Source organism: Odontomachus brunneus, unplaced genomic scaffold (assembly GCF_010583005.1).
Source record: "Odontomachus brunneus isolate Ranch 3 - 2012 unplaced genomic scaffold, Obru_v1 Obru_scaffold_001, whole genome shotgun sequence".
Lineage (NCBI taxonomy): Eukaryota > Metazoa > Arthropoda > Insecta > Hymenoptera > Formicidae > Odontomachus > Odontomachus brunneus.
Genome location: NW_022639451.1, coordinates 223,845 through 235,894, shown reverse-complemented (window position 1 = coordinate 235,894; position 12,050 = coordinate 223,845). Strand labels below are relative to the sequence as shown.

The following is a 12,050-nucleotide window of genomic DNA, read 5'->3' as shown; positions in this document are numbered from 1 at the left end:
CGCGCGATTCGTCCTCCGTCAGAACGGTAATCCACGCTCGCTGGGAACTTCCTCGATGGAGCGCAAAAACGACGTGAATCGGAACAGGTGATATGAGAGCGCGCACGCGGACAACGTATCAGGCACAATGGCGTTACACTTTTTACGTCTGTTTATCCTTTTCTGTGGTGCCGTCGAGTCGCGATATTGTCCTCTGGTACACCCGTCTGGCAGACTCCAAACGCAAGAGAGATACACAGAATAAGAGACGAGCAACAGCTGAGAAGAAATCTGCACCAACTCGCCTTCCTCGAAGTGGAACAAGCGTATACTTGCGCCTTGAAGAGAAAAGGACAAGAGATCTCGAGTGCAGCAAGTGCAGACGAAAGAGCAGATCTATCGACATAACGACGAGGTGCAGGGGGAGGCTAGGCAACACATTGGCAGTGGGGGACGATAGATAGAGAAAGAAAAACAGAGTATAGAGCAAGATGGCAGTGGGGTATGCTATCGGGAGGGGCGAGGTGGGGTCCGCAGTATGTAGTTGCCGTTCGAGCAGCGTGGGTTATATAGTAGAATCGCTCGTCGCGCTTGCGAACCGCGATCTTCTCACGCGAGGGGTTTGTCGTCAGTTAGATACGCGCGCGGCCGCGGCGAAGAGTGAACGGGAGCGCGATAGCCTTACCCCTGGAGTGACAACGCGAGAGGAACCGAACGGACGAACGAGCTACCCGGTGGATCGCGCGGCGCAATGCTACCACCGAGGTAGTGTGTCCGAGAGATGACAATCCCGACTCGTCGAGGGTCGTTTCCGTCCTAAGGGCAGAGGGAGACGACGACGACGACGACGACGACGACGACGACGAAGGGAACGTAAGTCAAGCGAGACAGAAAGAGAGAGAGAGAGAAAGATCATCGTCGCGCAGGACGAGGCGCATAGCGCCGGCAGCGGCGGAGGTGGTGGCGGAACAGGAGGAGGAGGCGGCGGCGACGGTGGTGCGGACGACTGCGAGAGATGGGCAAAAAGGGTTCCAAGCGGAAGACCCGATGGAGAACCCTAAGCATCGGCGGTAAGTGCTCCTCTTTCCGTTTGTCTACTTGCCTACCTGCCTGCCTACCTGTCTTTCTCTCTCTTTCTATTTATCCATCTATCCATCTATCTACTAATTTATATTTATCTATCTGTCTGTCTATTTATCTATCTGTCTATCTATTTATCTATCTATCTGTCTTGTCGTATGTCTTGTCTATCTTTCTTCCCTCTTATACGTTAACACCGCTCGTCGCCTCATCGTAATCTCACGTAACGCGACCGAGCGATTTCACGTCGCGAAAGACATGAAGTTGTGCGGCCGGTCATCGATCAACGCGCGTGCGAGATGTCGGGGGAGAAAGAGAGGGAAAGCGAGGGAGAGAGAAAGAGAGAGAAGAGAGGTCGTATCGTTATCGTAAGGTGCCGTCCTCCTCTTCCTCCTCGCCGATCCTCGCACCGTGTCTCCAGGTCGGTTCCTCTCGACTGCACATTAGCATGCTTTCTATGCCGAGAAGATGAAAGGTGCACGTAGCCTCTTCGAGGAGCGTAGCACAGGGATGAATGGATGAGCGATGTTGCAAAAGAGCAAAAAACGAAAAGAACTCACGGCTGTATCGCGTAACACATGTAACTTGTGTCGTCAGTTTCGGTCGATCGCGGTGGTAGGTGCAGAATGTGCGGCCACAAAAGCGAAAGCACTTTGTCCCTTCCTGGTCGAATCCCTCCGAACGTGCTCTGGTTACGCGGAACGTCCGAGAGATTTTTTTTTAGACTGGACGTTTCTGTGCGACCGTGAGCCACGGATTTGCGAAACCATCTCAATCAATTTTCTACTGTCTGTGATAATAAAAAAAAAAAAAAATGAACGACGCCACTCTGACACAACAAACAAGAACGCAAGAACGCTGACTCTAAGACAAGCAGACTACACTGAGCGATTCGTTTCGTTCGTAGCCACAACAAAGAAACTCTCCTTTCTGCCTTTCGATCCCTTGCAAAAAGCCGCGACTTTTACTTGGAATAACTCGACGCGAGACGAACTGTTTGTCATTATCGACAACTGAATGCTCGACTCGTCCGTAGAGAACAAGCATAACAAGGACTTTCAACTCATCCGCGCATGTTACTAAAAACCCCATAGATAATAGTCTATCATTCCTGTATCGTACCTGTAGCGAGTATTACAATCTAGTAGTGAGTCACATCTCTAGTTATTCTCGTAGCTTTAATATATGCCATAAGTTTCTTTTTCATTACATCTTCATTAAAATAGAGATCCTATAATAAGAGTCTGGCCATCAGAGGAATTCTGGCAAAATTTTTCGAGAGAGAAAAATATATATTTTCTAGAGGGTCTCTAAGAAATATATATCTTTCTCTCTCGAAGAATTTTGCCAGAATTCCTCTGATGGCCAGACTCTTATTATAGGATCTCTACATTAAAACATTGCGTTTCTCGTTGAAACATTCCATCACATTCCATGCATCGTGCCGATGTTTCGCACTTCGCAAAGCTCCGCGAGAGAATCGTATTGTTTGTCTGGCGAATTGTTCGATGTGTCACCACTAAAAATCGAATATTCGGTTTCAGAAATAAGAACTAGAGGACTGCTCACACACATGTAAATTAATATCCAACAAAAATATTAAAGCTGTTGGGAAATAATTCGACGCAGTTTTACTTAATCTCTATTTAGGGATTCTTTCAAGTATCTTCGATCAGGACCACATATCGGACGTTTCCACTAAATCTCGTGAAAGTCGGCAATTCGATGTTTCCAGAATGTCATTTGAGTCGTTTATCGCTATCGATAACCTTCCGCGGGAGCACACGCTCAACTTATTGCGTTTCTTCTTCACGCGAATGTTCATCCCTTTTTTATTTTCTTATTCAAGTGTGATTCTCTTTTTAAATTTCCCATTTAAACATTCCACTTTAATTTTCTGTATTTTACAATTTTAACTAAACTTTCTGAAATTCTCTCTCAGAGAGTATTTCTCATTTCTCGTTATCTGGTCTGAAGTAAGCATTACGATCTACTTTGCACGAGAAAAAAAATTATAGTTGGTCCACACATATGTCTGGTTGTGCCAACTAGATTCAATAGTAAAATACAACTAATTATGCGCTTGTTGCAAGCACAGAACAATTGCTAAGTTACTGGTATTACAGCAGCAACAATATTTGGTTGCTCCGACAAAAGTGTATCCATGGTGTATAAATGATTTCTGGTTGCTACAATCAGATCCCGCGCACTTACATTGATGTAGTTGATATATCAAAGTGATTGAGCCATATCAATCGTATATATGACCATCACACAAAGAAAAATAGAGTGATACAACTATGCAGCTCGCGACTAAATATTTCTACACAGAAAAAAAATATTTCAGCTCGTGCAACCGAATGGAGAGCAGACGAAAACTCGCCGACGAGGAATATTATCTCTATTCCTGTGATTGAAAACATTTATCTGAACATGTAGTAGCATTCACACATGGTTGAGGTAACTGACAACAATTGGCTGAGTTGAAATCTCCTGCAAAGATCTTTTTGTCATTACAAAAACCTTTTCGTCTGCTCTCCAGATAACAGAAAATTCAGTCACACTATAAAGTCTAATCTACAATCTGCTCTTTACTTCCTGTTTCTTGTTCTCTGTCTTTTTCTGATCTAAGGCTTAAGCCTGATCTACAATATGCTCTTTGCATTCTGTTTCTTGTCTTCTGCTTTTTTCTGGCTTAAAGCTTAAGATTTAAGTCAGAAAGAGATAAAAAGAAAGAAGCAGAAAGCAAAAAGCATATTGTAGATCAGGCTTTAAGGTTTAAATCGGAAACAGATGGAAAGAAACAGGAAGCAAAGAACACATTGTAGATTAAACTTAAAGGAAGTTTTGTTTCTTTTCCGTCGGTTTTGCGCACTATCTTATTTTTTCGTGCGTGCCAGCCGATGGCATCCCGCGAGTCTAGGCTGATCGAAATAGACACGCCGTCCCGTGAGTGTTCTTTCCGCCGGTGAATTCGCCACGATGTTGCATCGGGAAGTATACGTACGCCTTTCGAGTCCGACTCGCGACGATGCATCGATCCGCCGCCACGCCACCCTATCTGACTTTCCTCCGCCGTAACGTATTGTACCTACTTACCCGCTTAGGCGTACCGTGTAAGATCACGCTCTACGCGCCGACCTTTTCTCGTGCTTGCGCGGCTCGCTTCTTTCTTCAAGACGAACTAGAGACCGCTAGACGGTGTTTACTTCGCGGCCTATCCTTCGTCAGAACTCGTCGATAGTAGAACTTCGATTTTCCACCCTATTAACGCCTCACGGCGTGACTTCGAGTATGAATAAAAGAGCAAAAATCAAAGTCGCTCGGGATTTTGCGAGCGACGACGAAAGTAGATGAAAGCGAACGAGTGTCTCGTTCTTCTTTTTTATTTGCGCAAAGATCTGAATACTTCAGATACGTGAAATTATTACAGCTTAGAATTTTACCCACTCTACATGCTGAAGCTTACACAAAGTTGAGATAAAGCAATGAATTCTTTCATGCACACCTCCAAACTGAACCTATCAAACGTTGCGCGAGTAACTCTAAAGTATATCACGGGAATCCACATAAATACTTACGAGAAGGCAAACGAAAGTGTCTGAGTCGTCGTAAATCGTAAACGCTGCCCGTGAAAAGACTCGTAAAATCTATCTGTTTCGAATGTAGCAGCTGCGTTTAAACGTAAACACACTCGTCTACGTGGCTTATTCCTAAAACGAATTACATAATGTTGACATAACATCGCGCTGAAGAATAGATAAGATGTTTATCTATCTGTGACCCATATTTATGTGTTTCGCTTATTCGACATTCAGTCGCGAACTTAAAACTACAGAAATTTATTTATGAATTCGATTTGCACTAATTTATGCCGCAGATGTGAACCTAGAGTAAATAGCGTCAATATGAACCGCATGAAGTTTATATTTCACACATATATGGTGTTCATTTAAAAAAACTTCCACCACAATACTTTGTACAGCTGTAGGAAAAAATATTGAATATAAAAGTTTGAGAATCTTGAGAGGAAAATTGTAGTGAGCTTAAAAACTGTAGTAATTTCAAGGTCAACTTTTTTTTTTTAATGCAAAAGAATATTTTTTATTACGGGATTTGAAAAAGCAAATAATTTTGCGTCCGAATCCCCTTTGAGACTATTTTCTTAATGTTTTTTCATTGAAAAAAGGTGTGAAAAAGTTGAAGTACATGTCTTGCACTGTAAAAAATTTGTGTAAAATTCCATGTAATTATGAGACCAAATATTATAGTTGTAAATTTACACAATGTATCAAAATGTGTCTTTCGTCTATATAAATATATGTTAATGCGATAATTACATGGGTAAATTTACATCTATAATAGTTGGTCTCAAAATTATTCACTATAATATGTAATTTTATACGAATTTTTTAGTATGTAATATTATTTTTATATATATAGGTGTGTTTATATATACACACACAGTGTGGCTAAAAAATTTTAAAACTGATTTTTTTTTAAAGAAATCGCAATTTTTCTTGCACAATACCTAAATTATCTACTGTAAGATTTTTTTACGATTGTGCCAAGCTTACTCATTAGCTCATCAGCTTACATGTTGTACTTTAGGAACTCTGTCGTTTTTCGGTGATACTTCTTTGAGTCGTTGAAAGTTTTTCATTGGTATTCTCGACTTTGTGATGGCCGAGAGAGCGTGATTGATAATAAAAGGAGTGACTGCCCATCGACTGACGCTAACATTAACGGATAATCAATGTCGAATTTTATAAACATGTTATGGAACATCTACTAAAAATTACCCGTACACGGCCCGGAATGTACCAAGTAATAATTGATTTCTTTTACATGATAACACGCTCTCAAAACGCGATGATCGTGCGACAGTTTCTTACCTTCACTGTTCCTTACCTTCACTGTTCCGTTTTATCCTCCAGATTTGGCTCTAGCAGATTGTTTTCTATTTCCAAAATTAAAATTGAAACTGAAAGATGATCGTTTTGACGACATTACAATGATTCAAAGCAACGTGACGAAGGAATTGAATGCTATTTCAATTCCAGAGTATCAGCGTGCCATAAAGAAGCTGAAGAACTACGCAAATCGCTGTTTTTAATCCAGAAGGATACATATTGAAAATTAAATAGTAAAATTTTTTAAATTATAATTTTTTTATAAATTTTACTCTAAAACTGTCTAACCACATTGTGTAGATCTTGTACCAGATAGAACTGGAGCAATTACAGTCGGAAAGAAAGATCAACTCTTATTACCAGAAAATTGAGTAAAACTGAGCGATTTTCGGGATTGCGCGAATTCGCTTACGTAAGACGCGACCCGTAATAGGGAGCAATATCCTGTACAAGGACTATCGAAATGGGTCGGAAAGGATCGATGAAATTTCTAACGAGGACGACCGGGAAGAGTTGCAGTAATTTCCAGTTGTATCGGAAAAGATTAAAGTGATATGTGCGCAACTTTTTCTATCGCATTTTACTTTTGCGTCGCGTTCACATTCATCGTGCTGTCTCAACTTTTTGTGAGTTGTTTATAAGGAGAGAAAACTTCCTCTCTTTCAATCTTTTTACTATCTGAGGATAGTAGGATTTACCCGGGATTCGTTGAAATTGTGAAAAATTCCGACTGTTTCACAAACTTTTATCATCAATGCTAGAAGCTCAATCGATTCTCGATAATCCTTTTAACAGTTATCGCAGGTATCGCTCGTAATTGTGGTCAGCGTGTAACCGATCTATGCTTTTGTTAGATTGCTGGAAATTGTTAAATGAATATAATACGAGTAAAGCAAAAAATGCAGAATTGACGCAAACATCGCACCAACATGATGCATGTGCATTTTAAATGTAAATGTAAATTTATAAATGTAAATTAACACACTATGGTCTCTTATTATTGTACATATTATCGTATCATTCTCTAGTTCGCGACCACAAATAATATTAGCGGTATTATAAACTTCGTTACTCACACCTGTGAATTGTTGTCTGAATCACAATAGTTTGCGCTACAGCACTTTTAATTTTCTCATATAGTCTCAGATTTATACACAGAAAAATATCATTTTATACTGAACTACAACTTTTTTTTTGTTAGAACCACAGATATGATTGACGCCGAAAATAACTAATTTTAGTGAGATTTATTATTTTATTTCTCTCAGTATATTGCTAAGAAAAGCGATTACTCAATTTACTTCCCTTTTTTTAAGTAATAATTATCTGTAATAAAAAATATTTTCTTGATAATAGTTTTAAAATATACTCATAAATTTTCGAAAACCTCGTTATTATATATATATACAGCTCAGTTAAGGTTACAACACTTTTCCTCAATGAGTTTTATGACGCATTGCATATTTAATAGAAAAATGTATTTGAGAATGACTAAAAAGACAAATTCTCTTATTAAATAGAGAATGCATTAGGAAACTCGTCGAGGAAAAGTTTTGCAAGCTTTAATCAGTCGACTTTACTCAAAAGACGAATTTATTCTCTTTACAAGAATATCATTAAACTTCGCCGAAAGAAATCTTAGTTTGACTTTATGTAATAAGCAAGGTAAACTTTTGTTTTAATTTAATATTTTAGATTAAAATGCTAAATTTACTAGGATTCAGAATATATTTTGAATAAATTCGACGCTTATGACGAACTATAGTAAATTTGCAGATATGTAAACTTATAAAATACTGGAATCAAATAGCATTTACTTAAATGCACTATAGATTTGTCTGTGTGTACTTACACGTCTCTTTTACTCACTCGTAGAAGAACTAATCGACGACGAGAAGAAAAATTGCTCGATTTGAACACATATATTGTTAGATGTTGCAACACCGTTCACAATGCGTAATTGTCAGAAAAAAGAAAATATTGTTCTCGCACCAAACGCGATTCATGGTCAACGGTGACAGATGCAAACACATTCGAGCACACTAGGTCAGAGCGGTAATGAGCCGCACATCTCGACGTAGGGGCAATTGCCAAATGTAATAGTGCCGCTGAATTTCATAACGTCGGAGTAGGGGGAGGCAAACACGTATATATACGTGTATATATACGTGTTATGTAGTAATTATAGTGAATAGATCAAAGCTGTGATGTGCGAGGAACGGGCGTCCCGCAGGCTGCTTTAACCTTTTGCGGCCTCTGTGGTAATAAAGCTTTCATTACCATGACAGAAATTAAATATAAAATTGACGTGCACATCAACGTGTTCACACACAGAAAAAGAATTAGCAGCAGAAGCTAAAATATCGTGATAGCTAAGTTATGTCATTGAAATAGAGACAGCTAATGTCGTTGCTACCGAAGTTAAATTTAGGAACTATTTGAACCTTGGCTACAGTAAAAAATATTTACTGCTAGATACACGTAATAGTAACAACATTATATTGCTATTTCTAATTAGGAATTTTCTTATTTTTTTAGCTAAAATGTTTTTTAAGATATATAATTTATTTTGTCTGAAATTAGCTATTTAACTCATTCGATGTTACACTGTATTTGAAAGCTCACCTTTATTGTGGTGGCATTCAAACCTTGGACTTTAGATTTTGAGTCGTTTGTTTTATGTGTCACGTCACTTCTTCAAATCTGTTATATATTATTTACATATATTTTAATATTTGGATCTTTAGTTAGAAAAAGATGAAGAATAAGAAATAGGAATTGAAGAGCACATTGTAGATCAGGTTTTTGCCTTTTAGCTAAGTCCGAATCAGTCACTAAGATTTAGGTGATATTAAGTCATTTCTAAGTCATTTCTTTTTGCATAGAAAAATAAAAAATGATTATAGCACAATTCTGCAAAAAAATCGATGTATGTAATTTAATTATTATTAAACAAAAAATTTGAGATAAAGACGTACATGAATTAAAGTAGTTGTACCGCTAACTGCCATATTTTCAATGACGCATCAAGGGAGCCACACATATAAATTTATTACAAAAATTTATCAAACAAAATTATGTTTCTACATATTTACCTCACTATCTAAGCGTTATTGTTAACTTGGGATGAAATTGAAGGTAAAATATATGTTAAATATATGTTAATTATATAAATTTCCAACAAAATAATTAAAGAAATTAAACAATTTTAATTTGTATCACAAATTTATATCTTCTTAATTTACAATTAAACTATAAATAAGATTTGCTAGTTTTATTTATACTTAGGTTAATAATAACACACATTCTGTTTTATACAAGAAGTATTTGACAATTGACAACACAATCCTCATGTGTAAGAAGCACGAGCTTTATAAGATTAATTCTTTACAGAGTTGAATGCTCGAGATTCACGCGTGTAAGATATTTATAAACAGCTGCCACTTAGCTACTCCAACAAATGTGTGCTTCTAGTTAGACTAATAAATTAGTATCTCACACCGAATATATTTGCCTATGATAGCCAACTCTCAGGAATGACAGTAAAACTATTAAGTTTGATCTACAATGTGCTCTTTCCTGTTTCTTTCTCTTTATCTTTTTCTGACTAAAACTTTGGATCTTTAGTTAGAAAAAGATGAAGAATAAGAAATAGGAAGTGAAGAGCACATTGTAGATCAGGTTTTTGCCTTTTAGCTAAGTCCGAATCAGTCACTAAGATTTAGGTGATATTAAGTCATTTCTAAGTCATTTCTTTTTGCATAGAAAAATAAAAAATGATTATAGCACAATTCTGCAAAAAAATCGATGTATGTAATTTAATTATTATTAAACAAAAAATTTGAGATAAAGACGTACATGAATTAAAGTAGTTGTACCGCTAACTGCCATATTTTCAATGACGCATCAAGGGAGCCACACATATAAATTTATTACAAAAATTTATCAAACAAAATTATGTTTCTACATATTTATCTCACTATCTAAGCGTTATTGTTAACTTGGGATGAAATTGAAGTAAATATATATAATACAATATACCCAATACAAATGAAAAAACTATCATTTAAAAAATTTTTCCAATCAGTGCTTTACTTATGCATCAATTTATTTAATACAAATGTACAAATAATAAAAAGAGCTATGTAAATATTTAAATATTTATTTCGAATATTACTGTCAATTATGAGTTTTCCATCTTTGTATTTCGAAAAAAAATTACCAATAACTCTAAAATTCATGTATAATGTCTTTATATCAGTCTTTAATATCATAATAATTTTTCATCAGAATCTCACAACGTAATTTAGAAGAAAGCGAAAATAGGAATTAAAAATCGTACACTCAAGGAATACATATCAAATTTAGTTACAAATATCTCAGATCTCGAATAGTCAATATTTTTCTAATTGCATGAGCAGTTAGATAATATTACTCTGTGTATATAGTGCAAATGTCATCAAATTCCTACAAAACTTATTTTATACAGCTATCTTAAACACACGCGGGCAATCATGCAAGTAGATCTAGATTGAAGATAGAAAGCTGGAAAAAGATTTATCTGTTCCTTGAATTTATTACTTTTAAAAGAAACGCAAATATATGTTCAGGAGATGTTTTATAAAACTATTATTGACGGCTAAAACTATACTATAAATATATGTTATCAATTGGTATATATAATATCCAAAAACATATAATCCCATTCTTAGCGAAATTCTTTTATATGTATGGCCTCAAGAGGATTCTTGTAAAGCTAAAAGGAAAATCTCGTGAGCACATTATTCCTCTTCATTAGAAGAGAAATATGCTTTTGATGAAAGTTTTTGCTTAGAATATGGGATTATAGGAAACAACAGTTCACAGAGTTCTTTTTTTGTTGGTAAAACCTATTAGTTTTGAAAGAACCTTCTTGAGGCTATATATAAGTGGATTCTGCTAAAGATTCGATTATATTTCTTTGAATGAGTGACTCAAAGAAATTAAAATTGTGAAATAAATATTATTCCAATATGTAGTAGCAACTATTAGTTCTTCACGCGCGTATCTACATACTTCAAAATTTAGGCCTAAGGCAAGCAGTTAATCTTATTCAAATAAATCTAGACTTAAGATTAGATTAAATAAATTAGATAAAATGTGTATGAGACGAGTGACACAAAGATCATTTATATCATCCGTGATCTATTATTACAAACAAATATTCTTATAAGATATATATTATTACGTAACATAATTTCATAAATTATATTTTAAATTATAATTTCACAAATATGTGTTTTTCTCATATTTAAGAGATAACTGGACGATTTATAATCATTTCTGTAATCATGTCCAATATGTTATAACTGGTAAAATTATACACAAAATACGCAAAACATTTTTTTTCTAGCAAATATTTTACAATATTTTACTTTAAATAAAAATCAAGAGACCGTTATAACTGAAGACAACGTTCGTCGGAACGTAAAATGGATAGAAGTAAACATAAAGGTCCCATTTTGCGATATTCGCAATAAATCTCGAGATATTAATTAAAAAAAATTAGTGAATGATCACGCGCGATGTGATAAATGAACTATAATGGCGATATTTGCTGTGTCATGTGCTTATACATTAGGTCAATCTGAACATAAAAGTCCTGTATCATTTTGCAAATAATCACGTAGCTTTTTAGTTATTAATATAAAAAAATTGTTACATGATTGTGTGCGATAATGAACAAATTTTCTTTAATTGATATCTAAAAATCTATGTGGTCAAAATAGACCTATTTTGCAAAATAGACTTTTGTTCAATTTGACCTAATGTAGAAGTATACAACGGCAGACGACGTCACTACAGCTTATCTGCCATATCGCGTGTGATTATACACAAATCTTCTTTAATTAATATCTCAAAATTTATTGCAAATATCGCAAAACGGTACGGGACTTTTATATGTCCGCCTTAATTCGTTCTACGTTCCCACAAACGTTGCAGAGATGAATCTGGAACACTCTGTGTACATATATATATATATATGTATATATATATATATATATATATATATATATATATATATATATATATATATAT

The 12,050-nt window shown here is 35.8% G+C and overlaps 1 protein-coding gene across 1 annotated transcript in view; it reads left to right on the top strand.

Annotated features, from left to right (window-relative positions):
- Positions 1-512: 512 nt before the first annotated feature.
- The window catches only part of LOC116854068, a 50,594-nt gene continuing 39,056 nt past the window's right edge, over positions 513-12,050 (top strand). The window contains exon 1 of the mRNA XM_032835621.1: positions 513-1,049. Within this exon, the coding sequence (XP_032691512.1) occupies positions 995-1,049 (55 nt within the window). The 5' untranslated portion in view covers positions 513-994. The remainder of the gene's footprint in view (positions 1,050-12,050) is intronic.